The 25,591-nt window shown below is 44.9% G+C and overlaps 1 protein-coding gene across 4 annotated transcripts in view; it reads right to left on the reverse strand.

The window, feature by feature from the left end:
- Positions 1 to 25,591, reverse strand: part of LOC140389891 (guanylate cyclase soluble subunit beta-2-like) — an 88,789-nt gene that overhangs the window by 14,969 nt on the left and 48,229 nt on the right. For all 4 annotated transcript variants that reach the window (XM_072474514.1, XM_072474516.1, XM_072474515.1 and 1 more), the window contains 6 exons: positions 25,128 to 25,344; positions 15,796 to 16,116; positions 14,890 to 15,038; positions 14,495 to 14,641; positions 14,184 to 14,338; positions 13,780 to 13,985 (listed from right to left, as the gene is read on the reverse strand). In XM_072474514.1, coding sequence (XP_072330615.1) covers positions 13,780 to 13,985; positions 14,184 to 14,338; positions 14,495 to 14,641; positions 14,890 to 15,038; positions 15,796 to 16,116; positions 25,128 to 25,344 — 1,195 coding nt within the window. The remainder of the gene's footprint in view (positions 1 to 13,779; positions 13,986 to 14,183; positions 14,339 to 14,494; positions 14,642 to 14,889; positions 15,039 to 15,795; positions 16,117 to 25,127; positions 25,345 to 25,591) is intronic.

The following is a 25,591-nucleotide window of genomic DNA, read 5'->3' on the forward strand; positions in this document are numbered from 1 at the left end:
TTATGGATAGCTTAGGAATAAAACAATTTAAATCAACTGCGTACCATCCAGAATCGCAGGGAGCATTAGAAAGTTGGCATCAGACATTAAGGACAATGTTGAGGGCGTATTGTCAAGATTATCCAGAGGATTGGGATAAAGGAATTCCATTCGTACTGTTTGCAATTAGGGATGTACCGAATGAGTCAACCAAATTTAGTCCTTTTGAACTAATTTTTGGTCATGAGGTAAGAGGACCACTTAAATTGATTAAGGAAAAATTGGTGGGTGAGAAATCGGAAATTACACTATTGGATTACGTGTCAAATTTTAGGGAAGATTAAATAGAGCAGGTGAATTGGCTGGACAACATTTGAAAGTTGCACAAAATGTGATGAAACGGGTAGCGGACAAGAAATCCAAAGTTCGTAGTTTTGTCAGTAGGGATAAAGTTTTAGTGTTGTTCCCAGTGGTAGGTGAGCCTTTAAAAGCTAGGTTTTGTGGACCGTATCAGATTGAAAGGAAATTAAGTGAGGTGAATTATGTGGTAAAAACACCAGATAGAAGGAAGACTCACCGAGTGTGTCATTTGAATATGCTTAAAAGGTACTTTGAAAGGAGAGAAAAAGGAGGAGGTTTAATGATTCTAACTAAAGTGACAAACCAAATCCAGATGACTGTGAATTTGACATACCTCAAATTAAATTGGAAAATGAGGATGTTCTTAAAAATTAGGATGAATTGTTAAGTTACCTTCCAGAGGAAAAACAAACTGACCTGAAAGAGTTATTGATATCACATGGGCAAGTTTGTAGAGATAAATTGGGAAGTACTAAAATGGCCATACATGATGTAGATGTGGGAAATGCTGTTCCTATCAAGCAACATCCATATAGACTTAATCCTTTAAAATTGGCACAGGTTAACAGAGAATTTGAGAGTATGCTGAAGAATGGCATAATTGAAGTGGCTTGCAGCCAATGGAGCTCACCACAGTGATGGTACCTAAACCAGACGGTACCCAACGGTTGTGTGTGGACTATCGAAAGGTGAATGCAGTTACAAGAACGGACTCTTATCCTATGCTACGTTTGGAGGATTGCATTGAGAAAGTGGGACAATCTGCTTTTATTTCCAAATTGGATTTACTGAAAGGTTACTGGCAAGTACCTTTATCTGAAAGGGCGAAGGAAATTTCAGCTTTTGTGACTCCAGATGGCATATAACAGTTCAAGGTTATGCCATTTGGCATGAAAAATGCCCCAGCAACATTTCACCGGTTAACTAATACAGTTGTTTCAGGATTACCCAACTGTGCGGTATACAATGATAATCTACTTTTATATACAACTTCCAGACATGGAAAGAACATTTAAAACATCGTTTGGAGTTCTTCGATTGACTTCAGCCGGCGGGTTTGGTGATGAACCTAGCCAAAAGTGAATTTGGAGAAGCCCGATTCACTTTCCTTGTGGAGTCTCCAATACCCTCAAGGCGATTTCTTAGCATGAGTGGATTTGATCGAACAGTTGTGCAAAAGTTTTATGGCGTGATTACTCCATTGATGGAATTGCTGAAGAAACATTAAAAAATTCAATGGACAGCGGACTTTCAACAGGCATTTGACTGCCTGAAAACTGTGATCACCAATGCTCCTGTCTTGGAGAATTGCAAGAGACTCTGTGGTCAGATTGAACTAAAGTATCTGATTCTAAAGAGAAATGCCGAGGAGTTGAGGAATGGATGGATCGTGCAGAGACTTTGTTCAAAGAGACTGTCAATCGCGAAGGATTTTGGTTGGAGGAAGAAGAACAAAGAAAAATGGATTATAATATTATACCTGTTTGCGTGTGTTTTTTTTAATGAAAAGGTATATTTACTGTGTACATTTCTTAGTGGATGGTGCAAAAGTGAAAAATGAAACCATCTTGAAGTTGATGGGTTTTTTTTTCTTGGGGGGAGGTGTCATGTGAGAGTGCCTTTAAGAATTGGATGTCTGCGCAATGTACCTTGAAGAAATGCAGTGATGTCAGAGTGTGGGTAGAGCTGTGTTTTTAGCTCAGCCATTTTGCAGTTTTTAGTTTTGAGGAAAAGAGCTTGGGTGTGTCTGTGTTTGCAGTGAGCTGGATCTGCTGTGATCTCTGCCATGAAAGACTATCTCTGGATCATTTGGGTGATTTAAACTCATAATAGTAATGCCTTTAACCTGATGTGTTTCTGTTTAAAGTCTCTTGGATGTTGAAAGGAATAACTGAAGGATTATTTAGTGTTGTATTATTTTCGGGGTTATCTTTGAAGTAAGGGGTGTTAAGTAATCCAATGTTTATTTAAAAGGTTAAGTTGAGTTCATGGAATAAACATTGTTTTGTGTTTAAAAACCCAAGAGTCGGTAATTGTAATCCCACTCCTGGAGTACAAGCCGTGTGCTTGAAAAGCAAGAATACATTAAAGGGGGAGGTTGGTTGAACTCCATGATACATTTTGGGGTTGAAGCCATATTGAGCACCAAAGGAAGATGGTTATGGGCATCAGACACCAATCATCTCAGCGCTAAGACATTACTGCAGGAGTTCCTCTGGACAATGTCCAACATGAGGTCAGAAGTAGGGTGTTTTCTGATGATTGCACAGGGTGTAGTTCAATTCATGACTCCTCAAATACTGGAACTGTCATGTCCATATGCAACAAGACCTGTTCAACATTCCATCTTTACATTCCATCTTTGGCTGTTTTTAAAAAAATGTTTTTACCAAAGTTTTCAATTTTATGAAACATATATATTTTTATAAAACCCTTGAAACATCAAACATTAAAAAAAACTAAAGAGGACACAATCCCACAGATAGCAACTCCCTTCCCCTCCAAATCTCCCCTCTCCACTAGCAACTGACGTGGATAGTTCCTTGAAGTAAGTAATAAAAGATCGCCACCTTTGGTATAACCCTCCGACTGATCCCCTCACGGTGTACTTAACCTTCTCTAGGATTAAAAACTCCATTAGATCCCCTAACACTGCCAGCGTACTTGTTGGGGCTGGAGACCCTTACCTCAGCAGAACTCGCATCTGGGCGATCAATGAGGCGAAGGTAAGGACGTCTGCCTCTGCCCGTCTGCATCACCCCAAATATGGCAACCAATGGGCAGGGCTCCAGTTTGATTTTGAGAATCGCCGACACGGTGCTGAAGAAAGAGGCCCAAAAGCTCACGCGCGGGATTCTCCACGGCGGAATCCTCAGTTTCGCCAACCGCGCACTCACGCCCGTGGATTTCCCAATGGCGTGGGGGTGCCCACAATGGGCAACTCCCCATTGGCTGGCTACTGTGATGGAGGATCCCGCTGCCCGCAGGAGGGCGCTGAAGCAGAAAGCACGTGCGGAGGGACGGAGAATCCTGCCCCACAAGTTTGGGGCAGGATCAGAACATGTGCATGTGGTTGGCCGGACCCCGGAGCACCGCTCACACCTATCACCCACCTCCGGGAAAAAACTACTCATCTCTCCTAGGTGTGGCATAAACACTACCATAAGCTGGATTAAGCCCAGCCTCGCACACCAGGATGCGGACGGCCTCACTCCACACCTCGTCATCCACTACGAGCCCCAGCCCACCCTCCCACCTCCCTTTGTACTTCATCCACTGAGTGTACTTCTTCTGATATGATCCGTCATAGGTTCCAGATATGTTACCCTCCTCAGATCCCACAAGTAAAAGGATTCTTTCCATACGAGATGTTGACGGCACTCTGAGAAAGTCTTCTGTACTAAATTCTGATCCTGAAGATACCTAAACGACCTCAATAGCCCGTACTTCACTGTTAATTCCTCTAAACTGGCGAATTGCCCCTCCAAAAATAATCTCCTACTCTCTCTAGCCCCTTCCTTCCCCACATCCCAAACATGTAGTCCAGTCTTGGCGGCTCATACAGATGGTTAGTACAAATAGGGGCCAACTGTGCCAAAGACCCCAGCCTAGAATGCTGTTTGAATTGCCTCCATATCCTTAAAGTGGGCATGACCACTGGGCCCGAAGTGTATCTTGTTGGCGATAACAGCAGTTAAGATGTCACCAGCGCTCCCAACTCAAACCCCTTACATGATCTCGTCTCTACGGACTCTGGGTCACTACACCAACTGAGCACCTTTTCTATGTTGGCTGCCCAATAATAAAAAAGCAAAATCTGAACTGTCTGTCCCTCTCAAAACTGTCTTCAGAATTTTAGGAGTCTTGCCCGCACAAATAAAAGATGTTATCAGCCTGCTTATCCTCCCAAAAAATGAGTTAGAGAGGAAGACATTGAAAAAAAACAGAAACCCTGGTAGAATCTTCATTTTGATAGACTGACCCCTGCCTGCCAAGGACAAAGGCAGGTTATCCCACCTTTGCAGATCTGAATTGGCCTTACTAACCAGACAGGCATAGTTCAATTTATGGAGCTGTGCCCAGTCCCGGGCAACTCGGACTCTCAAATACCTGACCCTTGATCTGGCAAGGCAAAAGGGAAGAACCCCCGGGTTGGCTTGCCTCCCTGTGGGGTCCACCAGAAAATACTCACTCTTATCCAGATTCAACTTGCAGCCCAAAAAAAGAGCCAACGCTCTTCTGAAGCTCCATTATATCACCCTTCATGGGGACTGGGTCTGCCACATAAAGCAGTAAGTAATCGGTGTAGAGGGACACCCGGTGCTCCCCCCTAGTCTAATTATTCCCTTCCATTTTCTTGAAGCCCTCAAAGCCATAGCCAGGGGCTCGATCACCAATACAAATAGGAGGGGAGATATCGGACACCCCTGTCTCATTCCACTACCCAAATGAAAGTACCCCAAGCTCAAAGTGTTGGTATGTACACGAGCCAACGCGGCCTTATACAGTAGACATATCCACAAAATGAACTGTGGTCCAAGCCTAAAATTCTCCAAAACATTAAACAGGTATTTCCACTCCTCCCTGGCAAATGCCTTCTCGGCATTCAAAGACGCAACCATCTCTGGATCAGGTCCCGATAGTGGGGGGAAAACTACATTTAACAGTCGCCAGACATTAGATGACAGTTGCCGACCCTCAACAAATCCTGTCTGATCTTCACCGATAACCCCAGGAAGACAAGGCTCTAACCTCATCGCTAGCAATTCCTTGGCATCAACATTTAACAACAAAATAGGACGGCACAACCCACATGCCACCGGGTCCTTATCTTTTTTGAACAGAAGCGAAATCGATGCCTGCACCAGTGTGATCGGCAGTGGGGGCTGGGGGGGGGGGGGTGGGGATTCTCACCATCCCCTTCAACCTGGAGTCAGCCATTCACACCATAAAGAATTATCCCATACCTACTACCAAATACCTAGGCCCAACGCTTACCCAAGATGGTTGCCAGCCCCAACCAAAAGGTGAGACAAAGAAAAACCCCGAGTCACTGTCAGAGATATCCCCCTACCCCCTGTCCATCCCCCTCTCCCCCAACCACCCCTCCACCTCTGGAAACTGCTGATCACCTCCCAGAGAACAATGCTCCCTCCTCACCAACCCCATCCCCTACGAAACAAACAAGCTAGGTTAATTGAACCATGTCCAAACAGGTCCAACAGGCCTCCCCCCACCACACTCCCATTCGTTAGCTAAAAAACCTTGCTGCTACCAACGTAGCCCCCCTCCAGGGTAAATATTAAGAAGCAAAAAGAAAATAAACTCCATAGTCTGTCCCTGTTACAGATATAAGAAAACAAAATCCAACGTCCTGCAATGCTCAAATTCGCACCAGGGATCATCTGTTTCCATTGCTATTACTTTAAATATTACCCCCTACCCACATTGCCCCCCCAACCTCCCCACCATATAACAAACACAGCCCCAGAATAACAACAAATATATACAGTGTACAAAAAATCCCAAACAAACCCATCCTATTAACACCCATAACAGTTCCCACAGAACCCTTTTTAATTGAGTCCAGGACTGTGTTCTTTAACAAAGGCCTCCACCTCCTACGACGTGCCAAAATAGTGGTCTTTCAGCTCATATGTAACCCCAAACCTCACTCCACTCTAATATAGCACTGCCTTCACTTATTCAAGCCCACCCGCTTTATCAGCTCTGCTCTGACATCTTGACATATCCGGATGGTGCTCACTTCCCATCTCAAGTCTCTATTCTCTTTGGCCCACTTCAGGACCCACTCCTTCTCTTGGAAGCTGTGAAATCTTACAACCACTGCCTGTAGTGGCTGGTTCACCCGGCGCTTCTGCCGGAGAGTTCTGTGGGCCTTATCCAACTCTAGAGGGGACATCTGTTCGTCCCCCCCCCCACCCTCCCCCAACCTGCCTACCGAACATCTGAGAAAAGTAGTCAAAGGGATTCGGGCCCTCTATCCCCTTGGGCAACCCCACGATTCTGCGATTCTGTTTCCTTCACCTGTTCTCCAGGTCATCCACTTTCACCTTCAGGATTTTGTTTCTTCCCCCACCAACAAAATCTCAGCCTCCAGCAAGGCGGTGTGAACACTGTGCCTCAACAAGGTTTCCTTCACTTCCTTGCTTTTTCACACCCTCCGATTTTCTCCACCTTCTCCCAGATTGCACCACTTCAAACGATTTTTTGAGTGTGTCCATCATCACCTGCCCTTGTTTTTAAAAATGTTTCCCAAACTGCTTCTCAAACTCTGAGGCCAGTACCCCCACCAGCATCTCTGCCATTATAGGAGCAACCGCACCCGCTAGAGTTGACTTTGTCATCTTCTCTCCTGGTGAGCCATGTGGAGTCCCCAAATACATTTCCATTTGTAACTTTCTTTACACCAGCCTTTTTTGAACGTTATTCCTCAACAGGTTCACTAAACCCTTTGATAGGCCGGGTTTGTTCACCAAAATTCCCCTGGAACCGGGCAAAAAGGACCAAACAAACAAGTACCCTGGCAGGAGCTACCTAGTATATGACCTTCTTCTACCTGCCACCACCGGAAGTCCACCAGTCTTGGACTGTTCAGTGACAAATAGCACTTGTACCTCATGAGTGCCAGTCAATGACTATCTCCAACAAAAGAAAGCCTTATCACTGTTCCTTGACAGTCAAGGGTATTACCATCACTGAATCTTTGCTATCAATATCTAGGGGTTCACCATTGACCAGAAGCTTCACTGGATGTACTGTGGCTACAAGAACAGGTCAGAGGCTGGGTATACTGTGGTGTGTAACACACTTTGTGACTCTACCACGTACTAGGCACAAGTCAGGAGTGTGATGGAATCCTCTTCACTTGCCTTGGTGAATACAGCTCCAAAAAAAGCTTAAGACAATCCAGGACAAAGCAACAGTCTTGACTGGCACTCCTTCCAACAGCTTAAACATTCACTCTCTCCACCATCGGTACACCATGTCAGCAATATGTACCATATACAATATGGTTTAGAGCTACTCACTATGGCTCCTTCGACAGCATCTTCCAAACCTGTGACCTTTACCACCTAGCAGAACAAGGGCAGCATCGCCTGCAAGTCCCTCTCCAAGGCACACACCATCCTGACTTGGGGCTATATCACCATTCCTTCATCATTGCTGGGTCACAATTCTGAAATTCCCTACCTAACAACACTGTTGCTATATATTCACCACGCAATTTATGAAATTAGAGAAAATGACTCACTAACACCTTCTCAAGATTAATTCGGGATGGGCAATAAATGCTGGCCTAGCCAGTGACACCCATCTCCCATGAGAAAATTTTAAAAACATATCTGGATGCTCCTGAAAAATATTCTGGAAGCATTGTGGAAGTATATTTAAATTATTCCAATAAAAAAACACTATAATTATATGTTCATGTGACATAGATAATGGAGGGTTTTGTAAAATGGGATAATTTCCAGCTGAAAACTTTGTCAAGTGTGACCAAATAATCAGTTGGATGAAATGTGGAGCTCCTTACCTCCCCTACCAGTGTCCCTGCCTCTCTGTGACCCCTGAGTGTTGATCAGTCACACTACATAGGTTACCTGGATAGGATATAGTTGGACTTGGAATTAAGACAAATTTGGGCAGCACGGTAGCATTGTGGCTAGCACAATTGCTTCACAGCTCCAGGGTCCCAGGTTCGATTCCTGACTTGGGTCACTGTCTGTGCGGAGTCTGCACATCCTCCCCGTGTGTGCGTGGCTTTCCTCCGGGTGCTCCGGTTTCCTCCCACAGTCCAAAGATGTGCGGGTTAGGTGGATTGACCATACTAAATTGCCCATAGTGTCCAAAATTGCCCTTAGTGTTGGGTGGGGTTACTGGGTTATGGGGATAGGGTGGAGGTGTGGACCTTGGGTAGGGTGCTCTTTCCAAGAGCCGGTGCAGACTCGATGGGCCGAATGGCCTCCTTCTGCACTGTAAATTCTATGATCTATGCAGTGTAATGCAGGTGTCATGTCACTGACTTTTGGAATGGTGTAAGGGAGGTTTTACAAATGGTTCAGGGAAAGATTAAAAATAATTACAAAACGGTACGTCAAACGTTACAGAAGCTTGGAAAAGGTTTGAAAAGACTTTTAAAATATTTTTTGCTGACCAATGTGGGTGATGGTAGTGCTGGGCATGGAATAAATTCCAATTGAAGAAGCCAAGCTTGTGCAAACATTAAGGAAAAAAATGACCAGATTGTTTGTTTAGTGATGTCGGTTGAGAGATGTTGGCTATTGCCAAATAAAATGAAAGTGCTCCCCTGCTCTTCTTCAAATAGAGCCATGGGATCTTCAAAGGGCACACAGAGCCTTGATTTAATATCTCATTTGAAAACCGACATTTCACTCAATACTAGATTTTGAATAATTCATTGAGTACTGCATGAGAAGTGGGATCGGCTTGAATCGTTCTGACTCAGAGTGTTGTCAATAAGCCAAGACTATCGCATATTTTTGTTGCAGTCTAGGCTGTATTGCCACTTGGGAGCTAACGATTGAAGTGGGGGAAGGTGAATAGCCATTGCAGGACAGGACGAGAAGCATCTCAAAATAAAACACGATAAAGCCTCCATTGAAAATTGTCAATTAAGGCATGTGATGATTTTATATCTAATTAATTACCTGCTGCATTCCTTTTCATCTATTTCACATGTTACACACAGCTGAGAAATGATGGATGTCTGTGGAATGCAAACAGAAGTAAATTCTAGAGCTACTGAATAATAGAAAATATGATACCACTCCATTGGTACTGCCTCATTTAAATATACCTGCCTGTATGTATGTATGGGGGGGGGGGGGGGGGGGGGGCACACTTGGTATCTGTCAGAAATTATACCAGAAGGTCAGATTGCCCATAGAACTGAGAAAGGAGTCTGTATTTTTGGTCACCATCCAATTTTTTTATCACAAAATGTGCACAAAACAACAAGGGGCGAATTGACAGGAAATTGACAAGTAATTTAAGACACTCAACTTCCCATTGATCAAACCTTGTTTGGTGTTTTCAATGGAAAGTGCCTATGTTAATTCCTCACACTGTAATTATATCCTTCTCTGTCAGTGCTGGCACCAGAGAGAATCAATTTTGTGTCTCTTCACTCAATGGTTCTGAAACTGGGTTCTGCAGACACCTGGAATTCTGTAAAAAACCTTCCAGGGTTCTGCCAAATAATGTGAACGTGCTTACCAAGCAGGACCGAGACCTTATGGACAGAATTTTACGTTTTATTTTCAGGTGCTTGTCCCAACGTCATCAGGCATTCGTGCAAGGTTATGTTCAGTGGTCCTACGCGGGAATCGGTTGCAAGCCCGCCAACAACTAATCAGCCACTTAGACAATTAAAGGGGCAGGTGATTCAAATTTAACATTGCCCACACGATTGGGTGCCACCTTGGCAACACGGGCAGGCAGACATTCCATTTATTTTCACTTTACTCACCCAAGGGCTCTTAGGGGTTCCGAGGAGAGTTCCCTATTGCTTTAGTCTTGAGATTTTAGACTTTTTCCTCTGGTTTCATCTGAAGTATTTGAATTATTAGCCTTGTTCTGAGGGCTTCTTTATTTGTTAACTCTCTGTTGGAGCATTTCTCCCATTGCAGCCTTCAGCACCCAGCCACTGCCATCTGCATTTCAGCAGATGGGGATTGTGAACTCTGTTAGGGGGTCCTCCTCTCAGGAGGAAGATAGGGACAGAAGGGAGAGCAGGCCAGGTGTCCCCAGGTCGCATCTCAGGGAAAGACCTGTAGGAGGAGAGATGCAGGTATTTGGGGTGCAGGTCCAACAGGGAGAACATGGTGACAAGCAATGCAGATGATGCTACTATTCTGCTGCCTGAGTGTACAGGAAGTGATTCAGCTGTCTCAACATGTCCGAGACCCAGTGTCGCAGAAGGCTCCATCTCTCTAGCGACATCATGACATCACTATGCCACATAATTAGGCCAGAGATCACCTCCAACTGTATGCACTCATTGCCAGGGGCTCCAAAGGTCACAGGTGCCCTCATTTCTTTATGCATCTAGATCTTTCCAGAGGTCTGTGTGGGACCTGTGTGGTGTTCCCAATCAGCTGTCCATAGCTGCGCCAAGCTGGTAACTGACGCTCTTTTTAGACAGGTCCAAACATTCAATTGATTACTAGATGAGCCAAGCCAGCCAGGCTGAGTGAAGCTAAGGTTTTGCAGCTATTGCTGGGTTTTCCCACATCCAGGATGCCATAGACTACACTCATGTGGCCATTAAGGTTCCAGCGGGTCAGCCTAGTGCCTTTGTGAATAGTGAAGGTTACCAGTCCATGAACATACAGATAGTATGTGACCACACAACCCTAATTCTGCAAGTCTGTGCAAGTCAGCTCCCATGATGCGCAGATACTGTGGAACTCCAAGGTACCAAGGCTGTTCTTGGCTCCAGATCATCTGGATAATTGGTTGTTGGTTAAAAAAGGGTAACCATTAAAAAGGTAGCCCGGAGATGGATATTGCTAGCGTGGAGGGACTCGAAGCTCCCGAAATCAGAGATCTGGGTTAGCGACATGGTCGGGTTTGTTCGCCTTAAGAGGGTCAATGCTAGGGTTCGGCCGGAGGTGGCAGCCGTTTGTCGACTTCTTCGGAGAAAACTAACGGCTGGATTCTCTGCCCCACCACGCCACTTTTCAACATCGACCCGCTGGCGGGATTCTCCGTTACGCCGGCCAGTCAATGGGGTTTCCCATTTTGGGGCAGCCCCACGCCGTCAGGAAACCCCCCGGGTGCCGGCAAAACGGAGAATCACGCCGGCGGAGAATCCCACCCTAAATGTCAGCAGAGGCAATAAGAAAGGGGAGGGTTTGGGGGCAGGAGTTAGGCTATTTCCTGTTTAGGGTAGGTGGGATTTGTTAGGAATGGAGATGGTTTATGCACTATGTTTCTATCCGCATTTTTACTGTTTACTGTTATTATTGTAAAATTATAAATGCCTTAATAAAAGGTTTTACAAAACAAAAGGTGGCTCTTGCTGCCACTCCAGCACCTTAGGACCGAGGTGAAAGAGAAGTACAATCGGTGTCATTCCTCTAAGGCTGGTGGCTGAGAGGATAATAGGACTATTGAAGATGAGGTTCCTTTTCCTGGACCATTCTGGGGGGTCTCTGCAATACCCTCCAGAGCGAGTGTCGCTTATCGTCGCTACACTCTGCACATCCTGACACTGGCAAGGGAGGACCCACTGGAGGTTAAGGATACCAAGGCAGCTCCAGACACCTCAGTGGAATGCTCCACAGGTGGATCTGGGTGGATGATGTGGGCAAAAACCAAAAGCGCAGGGCTTGGATCCATCATGTAACCACTCAAACTGCCTGATGCATCTTAAGGTGCTGCGCCTTTTGGTGAAAAGCCATGTGCGAAATCGTATGTCAATTGTTAATGGAGTTCGTAGCTACTTGCATTAGCAACTGTCAGTCAAGAAGATACTCAGAGCTGTCAAATCCATCTCCCAGTGCTCTGCAGGACCACTGCTTTATCTGACAGATTAAATCAGCTCCTATTTAAATGACCTGGGAGTTTTTAATGGAGGAACCACATACTGTAATTCCATCCACTTTCCCTGAAAAACAAGAGATGTTGGTTTCTATATCAAATGATTTACAAGTGCCATTGTCAAACATTGTACCGGGAATAGACAGGGACTAATGAGAAGGCACACCTATTTTACTGCAATTAAATACCTGTTTATCAAAAGCATTGTTAAAGCACGCTTTATATTCAGCATTTTTATAATATGAATATTATGTCCTATGATGAAATTAAAGTGGGGTCCTTCATCCAAACAAGATTGAGAATCGGTGTCTTAGTTCTGCAGGTAAATGCTGCATTCAAATATGATTATTTGCATCCAAACTTGCTGCAATTTCTGCTTCTTAACTGCAAAGAATGCTGTAAAATCAAAGCGTTATATCAAAACAAGGAGGAGTGCATGGCATTAAAATGAAGACTGAATTACAATCCTGCTTGAGTTATCTTTCAGCCTCTTATCCCTTTTCACATGAAGACTTCACTTAGGCTTGAATTTTCGTGCAAACGAAGCAGCTCATCAGCTGTGTGAAAATGTCTGTTGGAGGCCAGGATACAGAAGACCCATCCTTGAACATGGCCCCCACTATTTTGGTGGTGGAGGTCAAGGTGGGGAGTGGGGGGCTTGGGAATTGGCAGGTTCTGATTTACACAATCATGGTTCACGGGGACAATTGCACATGTTAACATGCAGCTGCCGCAATCAGATCTGGTCTTGATTAGTGGCATGTCTAAAGCCCAACCTGTGCACTTTAGATCAGGTTGAAGATCTAAAGCAGCCAAGATTGTTTAAAGAGGTAGGATACCTTTTTGGTGAGTTTGTTTCCCTTTGCGGTGTGGTCCTGCGCCACGTTTGGGCAAGGTAAGATGCCCTTTGGAAGAGACAAGGTTCCCTTTGAGAGCAGGAAGGTGCCCTTTGGGAGAGGTAAGATGCTTTTTCGGATTGTTAAAAGTAGACAAGAATGTGTGCAAAAAGTGCCTAGACACATTTGAAACTGTCGAGATCATTGGAACGGTCATGAAAACTGTAATGAGAATTGTAAAGATAGCTATCAATATAGCTGCAAAGAGAGCTGTCAAGTGAACTATCAAGATATCTGTCAAGAGAACTGTCAGAATAGCTGTCAGACTGTCAAAAAATGTAAATTTTTTAAATGCAATCGGCGGTGTTAAAAAAAAATCAGTGTTTTTTATTTCACTCTCTCTGTTGGCACAAACCCGAGGTTTGTCATCACAGGATTAGTGCTGCATTAATGATTTCACAACCTTTCATTATCATAGTGGGGTGCCTGTCAGTTCACAGTTTGATTGATCACTCCAAGTGGTTATAAAGGGATTAGTTGTCTCTGATGTGGGACCCTGGAGTGGGATCATTAATGCAATTTCTTATTTTCATGAGGGTTTAGAGGAATTTACACATAGTGAAAGGGTCTTTATCAGAGAATTTTTTTAAAATAGTGAATTCATCAATAAGAACATCCATGACTTTAACCTTCCAACGGCATTTTTTCTTGAGTCATGAGTGTGAAGCTTGGAATTGTCCTTACTTTGCACACTTGATCTGGGAGTGAAAATTCAATCCCCCTATTTGCAATACCACAAGAGAGCTTTTTGAACTCGACTCAAGCTAATGTTCATAAAGTTTTGATTATAAAAATAAATCCAAAATCATACCCAGAACTAGCTTTGTTAATTATCACCAAAGCTTTTATAATTGCCATATTTTTCCAAAGAACTGACTCTTCCCCAGTTTATCCTCCCGATGCAGAGCATTTAACTTGCATTTTATCATTTGTGGGTTTTTGAGTTAAACCTTACCTTTTTTGTTGACAGAGTCTGCTTTTGATTCAGGTAGGGACTGCAGAGATTCTCGGCCAGAATCGGACTCCCTGAATGGCCTGCCCAGGATTTCATTTTCTGATGCAACCAGATTTCTAATGAGGAAGTAAGTGCACATCTTTCCTTTCCCTTTAACTTCAATTTCACCTCTTTCATGTATTTCAAAGTTTTTATCCTTAAGTGCTCTGAAATAGAAAATAAGTGAATTTAAATTTCATCGTAGCAAGGAAAGAATAAACATGTCCTCTTTTTGTGGCTTTGATGGAAATATATTTTTCAGTTGGCCCTACTCTTACATTTTTAATATTCAGTTACATTTTTCCAATAAAGTGTATGTATAACATTGCGGTTATGCCACAAAACTATTGAACTGAATCTTTTACCGGAAAGCACTGGGACTGAGGTGGATCTTGTTTGGTATGCCATGGCTTTCCATTCTAGAAGCTGTGTTGACCGTATCTCCAAAAAGACAATACCGAGGCATCTTTTCACCAACGACTCCAGCCAGGACCGGGCCAGTAGTTACCCCAACTCTTATCTTTATAAAGAAGAGATAGAGGCGACTGTATTCTTATTGCTAACAATCGGTAAAAATACAAACACGTTTCTGCAATTTATTACTTTTGCGTCAACCGGTTTGCATGAATCAGTGAGTACACTTTAAATTTTAATACTATTAAAAATAATAATGTACCTGGATAGGTTTTCCAGTTACAGGATTTGTTACACCTTTAGCAGCTATGATCATTCCCAAGCTAAAATTTGCTACCCGCTCAGCATGTGAAGATACTGGTACAGGAACTCCTCCGACCACCATGTAGGCATCTCCTATTGTCTCCACCTTCACAATTTGTAATAAAGATATACCATTAAAATATCACCTTCTCAAAGTAGATGGGATTATATTCGTGAGGTTAAATCATTACTGTTTTGCAAGTATTTATTAGCAGCAACTGTTTTTCTGTGGCAATGTGCATGTCAATCAGTCTTATCTTGTTACTTTAGAGCATTCATCTTGTGGTTACTAAGCCAATACAATACAATTATTACTGACTTCCTGTACAGCCATTGTGTAAAGAAAATTGTTACCTTATAGACATCATGGACTGTGGTTAGTCTGTCAAACTTCAGGTACATGGTATTGAGCATAACCACTATTTGAATAGGTTCACACTGGGCACAGATACTAGTAAATGTGACAACATCACTGAACAGTATGGTGCACTCCTTAAATTCACCTGGAGCAGAAAAAATAATTTCAGTGATGATTTAACTAACTTGTGGAAATCAATGTTACTACTATTGATCTATTGGCACTTGTCAGTTTGACAGTTCTATTTATATTAAAAATAAGAAGAATTTGCTCATTTTAAAATTGTTACTAAGAAAATAGGCAAAAGATTTGGTAGTTTCCATAAGCATAGTTATTCATTCATGGAATGCCTTTCCAAGGGGCATAGTAGAAGCAGAGAATGATATGAGGGTGATTTTCATATATAATACAGGCCTAGGGGCAGTGAAGAAAGTGATTATCAATGGGAGGCTCAAACCATTTTTGGAGTCAGGCTTTATTCTAATTTGACTGTAGAGCTGTCAATAGAGATAATTTAAACTTTAATCAATGATAACGAGCGAGCAATCTATTTTAAACTTTGCTGGATTTCACACACTCCACCCAGTGGAGCATCAAAAAACTACACTGGTTCCTCAGGTTAAATAGTTCACTTAAATTCAAGCCTGTTTTGGACAGGAGCACTCGCTGTCCATTTTTATATAGATCCATTCAAAAATGGAGTGAATATTGGTTGTACTGGATAGTAAATGTCCAAGTAATGATGTTATTCCTGCCAAAGAATGAACGCCTGGGAACATACTTCAACATTTGTCAACAGTTCATTATCTCAAATCTACAATTTTCATTTTTGAGTTTTAACTGGCAATTAATCAAACTTCCACAGTTTATATATTAATATAAATTACTTTAAGCCCATTCACCTGCCTCAACTTTTTTGCCTTCTTTGAGCTGGTTTGCCACATGTTTTGGTAGCATTGCATAGAGTAATGCTTCTGTTTTCTTCTTTTCTTCCTCTAAATGCTTGGACAGGATTCTCAGTTCTTCTTTCTTTCTTTCAAGCTGATTGGATAATTCCATCTCAGCAAGTCTCTGCTGATTCAGAAGAATAAGGTCCCTGGTCACATCATGAGAAGCGATATCGGAAATGTGCATGTGCCTTTCTTCAAGCTCATGTAAACTACGCAGCAGAGGAGAGCACAGATACAACATGCACTGTAAATATCCCATCCACACCATTTGACCTGGAAGAATATGATGACAATTGTTGTGAGAAGCACTTAGTCCATTCCCCTGCAAGAATAACACTTTAATAACTGTCTCCACATTTTTTGCCTTAACCTGACATTTGCACTCTTCTACAAAATACATCAGTCGGTTAACTTTGACAACAACTCATCCCCCTTAGAAATTGCTAAGATTTTGCTTTTCATTAGCTCTGTATAGTATGTGTAACTGGGCAGCAGATCTGCACACCTGATGGTCATCTTGCTGATCCTAGGAATGTTGTCAGTCAATCTCATTCACATATTGTTAGAAACTCCAAATGGAGCACAATGACTTCAGGCGCGGTTAGGAAATTCTAAACAGGTTAAAACCAATTTCTGGCCTCTGTTAGATCAAGTGTAACATTCCAGTCACGGAATGTGAATCCTTCACCCTTCTACCTAGAGTCGGATGTTGAATTTCATTAGTCTAGTATTGAAAGTAGTCGTCCAGTCCCAAATGCCCCTTTCCCCTTTGAGGCGGAGAGCTGACTGGTGGTGATTTAACCTGAGGATCAGCACACCTCAGGGAAGATGCAAGGTTGACAAGGTGGGCCTTCATGTATAATCTCAGCTGGTACAGGAATTGAACCTGCGCTGTTGGCCTTGCTCTGTATCACAAATCAGCTATCCAGCCAACTGAGCTAAACTGACCCCCATACCACATCTATGATGATAATGACAGAAAATGTGACTTTCAATTTGACTCTATCATTATTGTTTTATTTGCTTATGTCTACCCCTTATGAGGCAGCTAGAAGTGAGATTAGAAGATCGCTACTTAGCCAGAAATAACCAGAAACACAGTGGGACATGTCCCTATCCAATTTCCTGCCTCTGCCTGAATTACCTTTCTAGTTAAGTCAAGAATAAAATATTCCAAATGTCAAATGAGAAGCCAACTGAAATATTAAAACCTTATTTAAACTCTGAATATGCATTTGAATATAGATGCAAATACATATGCTGCATGCAAGTCTAAAAAGGGAATAATTGTTAATATTAATTTATAATTAAATGATGATAGCGGTTATTGTGAAAGCTTTATTATTCTCATCTTTCAGATTGGCAATATATTTTCAGAGGTCATTCGTTTTTCACTGCTGATTTGTTAATAATGCAAAAAAACTTTAATACATGTTGAAATATTGAATTTGAAGCAAAGCATACTAAATTAAGCATATCGGAGATCCAATTTGTTAACTTTACTGTTTTGTTCATGTCATAAAGTGCATCGCATAACAAATGTTCTGATTTGTTCATACACATTGAATTTACATGACACCTTAAATAAATGTAAGAAAATGGATGACAAGGTGATGCACGATCAATTACACAAAGACGAGAATAGGATGTAATCGAGGCTTTATTACACTGAGATGTGGGCCTCCTACGGCAGCGGACAAAATGGCTGCTGTACTGGGAGCACACATATTTATACTCTGCCTACTGGGCGGAGCCAGCAGGCAGGGATCTACCCCCGTACCTGTAGTACAGGGGCCTTACCGTAAAGCACCTATATCAACATCCTATATATACAATATATACATCAGTGGTGACTACCACATTCACCCCCTGTTAAATAAATGAATCCGGTGGTGGTGGTAGAGAACTATATACAGAAAGTTGTGTTTTAAAAGTACAGATAATATTACAAATTCAGGCGGTCTGGTGCCTTAATCTGTCGTCGGGAGCGCCGCAGTGCTGGTGGCGACTCCGGCGGTGGCTTGGTCTTCGGTGACTCCGGGAGCGTGTCGAAATCCTCTTCATCCCCGGGTGTGCGCAAGGGGAGGACGGATTGTCCCGACGGGGACAATCATCGCCTGGACCACATAGCCTGACGGGGCTGCGGTGGGGTGTGCCAGGGGGAGGGAGGGTGGCGCCGGGTCGGAGAGGTGTGTGTGTGTGGAACCAGCTGGTGCCAGGTCCCTGAGGGAGACTGTGTCTTGGCGGCCATCGGGGTACGCTATGTAGGCGTACTGCAGGTTGGCGTGAAGTAGCTGTATCCTCTCAACCAACGGGTCCGCCTTGTGGAGTCGGACGTGTCTACGGAGGAGAACGGGTCCTGGAGCTGCCAGCCATGTCGGGAGCGAAACCCTGGAGGTGGACCTCCTAGGGAAGGCAAGGAGGCGTTCATGGGAGGTTTCATTGGTCGTGGTGCACAGGAGGGACCGAATGGAGTGAAGTGCGTCTGGGAGGACCACGTGCCAGCGGGAGGCCGAGAGATATCTGGACCATAGGGCCAGCTGGACGGCCCTCCAGACTGTGCCATTCTCCCTCTCCACTTCCCGTTTCCCCTGGGGTTGTAGCTGGTCGTCCTGCTCGAGGCAATGCCCCTGTTGGGCAGGTACTGGCGCAGCTCATCGCTCATGAATGAGGATCCCCGGTCGCTGTGGACGTAGGCGGGGAAGCCGAATAGAGCGAAGATGGTATTGAGGGCTTTGATGACGGTGGCAGACGTCATGTCGGGGCATGGGACGGCAAAGGGGAATCGGGGATATTGATCAATCACACTGAGAAAGTACGTGTTGCGGTCGGTGGAGGGGAAGGGCCCTTTGAAGTCCACGCTGAGGCATTCAAAGGGGTGGGAGGCCTTCACCAGGCGTGCACAGTCTGGCCGGTAGAAGTGCGGTTTACACGCCGCGCAGACCTGGCAGTCTCTGGTGATCGCCCTGACTTCCTCGATGGAGTAGGGCAGTTTGCGGGCCTTGATGAAATGGTAAAAACGTGTGACCCCTGGGTGACAGAGGTTGTCGTGCAGGGTCCGGAGTCGGTCCACTTGTGTGCTGGCACATGTACCTCGGGATAGGGCATCGGGGGCTCGTTGAGTTTACCGGGGCGATACAAAATCTCGTAATTGTAGGTGGAGAGCTCGATCCTCCACCTCAAGATTTTATCGTTTTTGATCTTGCCCCGCTGTGTATTATTAAACATGAAGGCAACCGACCATTGGTCAGTGAGGAGAGTGAATCGCCTGCCGGCCAGGTAATGCCTCCAATGCCGCACAGCTTCAACGATGGCTTGGGCGTCTTTTTCGACGGAGGAATGACGGATTTCGGAGGCATGGAGGGTGCGGGAAAAGAATGCCACGGGCCTGCCTGCCTGGTTGAGGCTGGCGGCCAGAGCGACGTCTGATGCATCGCTCTCGACTTGGAAGGGGAGCGTCTCGTCGACCGCGTGCATCACGGCCTTGGTGAAGTCGGCCTTGATACGGTTAAAGGCTTGGTGAGCCTCGGCTGTCAGAGAAAAAACAGTGGATTGAATGAGTGGGCGGGCCTTGTCTGCATAGTTTGGGACCCACTGGGCGTAATGCGAAAAGAATCCCAGGCAATGTTTAAGGGCCTTGGGGCAGTGGGGGAGGGGGAGTTCCATGAGGGGGCGCAGGCGATCGGGGTCGGGCCCCAGAACTCCGTTCTGGACCACATAGCCGAGGATGGCGAAGCGGTTCGTGCTGAACACGCACTTCTCCTTGTTATACGTAAGGTTGAGGAGAGTGGCGGTGTGGAGAAATTTGGCACGGTTGGCGTCATGGTCCTGCTGATTGTGGCCGCAGATGGTGACATTGTCCAGGTACGGGAAAGTGGCCCGCAGCCCGTACCGGTCAACCATTCGGTCCATCTCCCGTTGGAAGACCGAGACCCCGTTGGTGACGCCGAAGGGAACCCTAAGAAATTGGTAAAGGCGGCCGTCTGCCTCAAACGCAGTGTATGGGCGGTCCGCCTTGCGGACGGGGAGCTGGTGGTAGGCAGATTTCAGGTCTACTGTCAGTAAGACCCGGTACTGTGCAATCTGATTGACCATATCAGATATGCGTGGGAGGGGGAACGCGTTGAGCTGCGTGTACCGATTGATGGTCTGACTGTAGTCAACGACCATCCTGTTTTTCTCCCCAGTTTCGACCACTACCTCTCGGGCTCTCCAGGGGCTGTTGCTGGCCTCGATGATGCCTTCCCAAAGCAGCCGCTGGACTTCAGACCTGATGAAGGTCATGTCCTGGGTGCTGTACCATCTGCTCCTGGTGGCGACGGGTTTGCAATCCGGGGTTAGGTTTGCAAAAAAGGAAGGTGGGTCGACCTTAAGGGTCGCACGTAGTACGGGGTGGTAGGGGCCTGCCGAATTTCAGGCTTAGGCACTGGAGGTTGCACTGGAAGTCCAGGCCGAGTAGCAAGGCAGAGCAGAGGTTGGAGAGGACGTAGAGGCGGAAGCCGCTGAACTCCACGCCCTGGACAGTGAGAGTGGCGATGCAGTATCCCCGGATCGCCACGGAGTGGGACCCGGAGGTCAGGGAGATTCTCTGGTTAGCGGGGTGTACCGCAGGGTAGCAGCACCTTACCATATCAGGGTGAATAAAGCTCTCAGTGCTCCCGGGGTCCAGCAGGCAGGAGATCTCATGCCCGTTGACCTTCACTTTATTTGAAGCAGTTGCGAGGTTGTGTGGTCGAGACAGGATAATCGTGACCAAGGCGAGGCGCGGCTGGTCGTTGGCGGTTGCAGGCGATGAGCGGCCGGATGAGGTGCCTGATGGGCATGGGTCCTGAGTCGGGTAAGATGGCGGCGCCCACAGGCCGCACGTGTCGTGGGGAAAACAAAATGGCGGCGCCCATTGGTCCTTAGAGGAACAAGATGGCGGCGCCCACAGGCCACACGTGTTGCGAGTCGAGCAAGATGGCGGCGTCCACTGGCTGCAGGTGGTCCTAGGAGGGGAACATGGCGGCGCCCACTGGCTGCACGTGGGGATGCCAGGACAATAGCGGCGATTGAGCGGGCCTGGCACACTGCAGCGAAATGTCCCTTCTTGTCACAGGCCTTGCAGAGGGCACTCCGCACCGGGCAGCGCTGTCGGGGGTGTTTTGACTGCCCACAGAAGTAGCATTTGGGCCCCCCGGGGTTGATTGGCTGCCGTGCGGCACAGGCGTGGGATTCGCTGAGGGCGGTCGCTGATGGGGTCCATGATGGGGTGGCCGTCTGCGGAGGGCATAGGCCTGAATGTTGCGTGATGTGACCGTAAGTGAAAGCGCTAGCTTTTTGGTCACTGCGAGGTCGAGCGTGGCCCCCTCTAAGAGGCGCTGGCGGATGTAGTCGGACCCTATGCCCGTAACAAATGTGTCTCTCATTAGCAAATTCAAGTGTTACATGGCCGAAATGGCCTGGCAGTCACAGTCTCTAACTAGCGGGAGCAGGGCGCGCCAGAAATCTTCCACTGACTCACCGGGAAGTTGACGCCGCGTGGAGAGGAGGTGCCTGGCGTAGAGTGTGTCAGTCCGCTGAGCGTAGTTTTCCTTCAGTAGCGCCATGGCCTCTGCGTAGGTCGGCGTGCCCTGGACAAGTGGGAAGACGTTGGAGCTCAGCCGCGTGTAAAGGATCTGGAGCTTCTGTACTTCTGGAATTTCGTCTGCCGCAGACCCGATGTACACTTCAAAACAGGCTAGCCAATGTTCAAAGTCCTTTTTGGCGTTGTCTGCTTGCGGATGCAGCTGCAGGCGATTTGGCTTGATGCGGAGATCCATCTTCTGAAAAACTCAGTGTAATAAATTGATGCACTATCAATTACACAAAGACGAGAGTAGGATGTAATCGAGGCTTTATTACACTGAGTTGTGTGGCCTCCTACAGCAGCTGACGAAATGGCTGCTGTACTGGGAGCACACATATTTATACTCTGCCTACTGGGCGGAGCCAGCAACCAGGGATCTACCCCTGTACCTGTAGTACAGGGGCCTTACCGTAAAGCACCTATATCAACATCCTATATATAACAACATATACATCAGTGGTGACTACCACACAAGGCAGGAAGAGAGAAATAGGAGAAACAATTAAAACCTTGTTCAAAGAGCTGGATCTAAAGAGTTTTTGAAAGGTAAAAAGAGATTGTGAGGCTGAGGTTAAAAGTTCTAAAAGGTTCCCAGCGAGCTGATGGATCTGCCACAATGGTGGAATAAAGGGACAGGAGCAAACAAGAAAGAGGTGTTAGAGGAATTCAGACCTCAAAATGTAGCTCCACAGCACTTGTAGTTTTGGGACAATTGGTACCATTTTGGTTCCAAAATGACATATACATGCTTCCTGATCTGTGGAGCAATCCAGACCAGATGCCAATTTTGATAGGTCAGGAGTTTTATGGATTAGGAATGCACTTGGAAGTATGCAGAGTAGACAGTGTGTGCATCAGTAAGCATGAAATGCTTGTTAAATCTGTGTGCTGCCATTTTTAACCATGCTACTCCAGTTAATGCTTTCTGTTAATTCACACAACAAAATATAGTTTCAGGAACAGGAAGGATCACCAACAGCGTTATCAGAAAGAACCATCGACCACAGTTAGGTAAGTTGCTGACTAATTTCTATTAGCTCTGTGTGAGGTTATGGAAGTGCTTATTGATTTCCAGAGTTGCTTAAAGTTGGTGATTTGACAAGGAGTGGTGCTGCATCTGGATTGATTGCAATTTCAAGGCTTCTGCTCAGAGAACTTGCTCCCAATTATGGGTGTTATAGTTACCCACTCTCCCCTCACCATTGCCACCGCTCTTGGCCTGCTGTATGAGAGATAAATTGAGAAAAGGCAGCATATAAATGCGAGGAGGGTGTGTGGATGGTGTGTACGTTGGGGGTGGGGGAGGGGGGGGGAGAGAATAATGAGTGCTTACCCACTTCTTTTCCCTCAGCCTAAGCCAGGACCAGTGAGCGGGTCATCTCAGTTTAACAAAGGAGCTGCTCAGAGAAATCTACCACCATTTGAAGGCAAATCTGCAACCTCTGAGCAGGGCAAGAACAGCACCGCCTGTGGATGTGAAGGTGCCTATGTACATGATATTTTTGTGGCAGGGTTCTTCCACAACATTCCCTAGTTTTATGTGCGGTGCTGCATAATGGGATGTTCTTTATGCTTGCAGAGGACAGGTGCTTGTTGGTCTCTCTTTTTAAAGAGATGAGGGAGGTGCTTTGCAAAGATAGTGGGCTTCCCCATTGTGCAGTGTGCCAGCAATTGTGTAAACTTGGCTTTGCAAGCACTACATTTAAATGCCGAGATGTACTGCATCTGGAAAGGGTTCCACTCCCTGAATGTCTGGATTGTGTGCACCCATGGTCAGCTTATCATGCAGGTCAATGTTCAATATGCTGGCAAAAGATAAGATGCCTTTATGCTGCACCAGTTTGATATTCCCTCAGTATTCAAGCCACCATGTCAACCAAAGGGAGGCTGCTGAATAACAATGACTATCTGCTTAACAGATGGCTCATGACTCCAGGGCACAAACCAAACACATGGCCAGAATGTTTACAATGACAGCCATGCTGTCACACAAAATTGGGTAGAACAGACTATATTGCGGTGCTAAAGAAACTGTTCCACTGCTTGGACTGCTCTGGAGACATCAGTACTGGCCAGAGAGTTGTCCCAATTTGTCATGGTCTCCTATATCCTACATAATCCTGCTCTCATGAGGGAACAGCCTTTGCCACCAGGGATACACTGAGCAGCCCGGGAACAGAACGAGGAAGAGAAGAATAAGGAGTAGCAAGGAAGAAAGGAAACTACCAAATCCCCTTTCTGGCCTGTCTGTCCATGAATGTTTCATCCAACTACACAACTCCAAATATACATTCAACAACAATCACCCACCTGACTGTCCTTCTGTCACTGACCAGCACACCATCCTCTTGGCCACAATGCTGAAATAAAATCCAATACAACCATTCCAAACCAACTCTATCAAATAAACAATCCAATATTCCATACAAAAGTCAATTAATCATCACAGGATATATTCCCTTAGCACCTGACTTACAGACACCTTTGCTTAGCTGAATGCTCCTCGGAAGGTCATGGGAAGATCAATGGACAAATATTTTGAATTGAGACATTAAATCAGAAGGCCATATAGCCAGCAAGAACAGGGGGGGATGGATAGGTGGGGCTTGGTGCAAGAAAGGATATGTCCAACACTGCCATGGACAAGTGTGAAGCTGTTGGATGGAGAACCAACAAGGAATGTGTGACAATAATTGAGTCACAAAGGGTTCAGTTTTCTGTGGTGGAAGGCTGAGATAAGGATGGAGGCAGGCAATGTTGCCGAGGTGGTCATAAATGATTTTGATAATCAATAGGATGTGAGATTTTAAGCTAGATTCATGGGCTGAGTCAGCCTGGGGTCATGGTTTAGGGAGGAATTTATAGCAGAGATCAAAGCTTTGGTCTTCTTGACATTGTGTTTGAGCAAGATGTAACTCATTAAAGTTTTGATGATAGGATGATGGCAATAAACATCAAGAGAGCATAGATGGAGTTGTATATTATTAGCACAAAGAAAGAACTAATATATTTTTCCCTTTTCAGATTTAGAATATGCAAAGTATTTGACATTTCAGGGGAGTTTCTGGTTTCTTACATTTTGATTTCAAGTTAGTGAGCCTTTTAAAAAATGCAGTTGGACAGAAGAGTTGTTTTTCTTTTGTTCTTCCTGTGTGGTTAATTTTTGCGCTATCTTGGTTGAGTCATATTATGTCACTGGCTAGAAAGGATATGGAACTCATTGCTCAGGATCACTGAATTTATGCATACACAAAACTGATGCTCAATCACGCACACATTTATCACTAACCCTTTGAATGCAAATACAATTTGTTCTCATTTTTGTGTCTCCAAGGCTCCTTGGAGCTATTATCCTGATGAGGTCATGAGCACTGATTGAACAAAGTAAAAATATCACACAGTAAATTGAGTGTTAATTATTCACAATTTAAAAAAAAAGAAAAATAAGAAAGCTTGGTGATAGTTTAGGACTCCATTGCATGGAGGAGCTTTGACTGTTTGAATCGGTAATAATGGAATTGTTCACTAGACTTCCCAGGAAGCTGAACAATGGAAGAAATAATGTTGTTGCAAAGAATGATTTCAAATTCAGACCTTTTTGGATTATTTTTGCATTGCAACCCGTCTTTCACTTTAGATAAATATATTTTAGAAGTTGTTTCATTTTCTATCACACCTCTTAGTTCCAGCATTGGACGATGTTTCCATGATTCCGGCATCATTTCCCGTTTTGTTCTTAACACAAATTGACTATTAATGAATTTCCGCACACTTGATATTTTGAATGTTACTTCCGGGTGAACAATGGTGAAGTATTCATCAAGTCGGATGTCCATTGTCTGAAGTCCTGGGACGACCTTCTGTATATTTATCCCTGCTTGTTTTACCCTAAGCTTAAAAGGCCAAGAACAAGTGGTTAGCATAAAACAATACAATGATCAACATTTTCCCAAGAATTTAATTAAATCATCAGCTTGCAATGCACAATATTAAAAGATAAAATATCTTCTTATGTTCAGTTATATAGAGTTGATAATTGTTACCTTTTGGAAAGTATTTAATCAGCTTTCAATCCAGATATACCATTAATCTCTGTTAGGCCCTTACTTACACTACATGTTTAGTATTCATATGTGGTAG

This window comes from Scyliorhinus torazame, chromosome 14 (assembly GCF_047496885.1).
Source record: "Scyliorhinus torazame isolate Kashiwa2021f chromosome 14, sScyTor2.1, whole genome shotgun sequence".
Classification (NCBI taxonomy): Eukaryota; Metazoa; Chordata; class Chondrichthyes; order Carcharhiniformes; family Scyliorhinidae; genus Scyliorhinus; species Scyliorhinus torazame.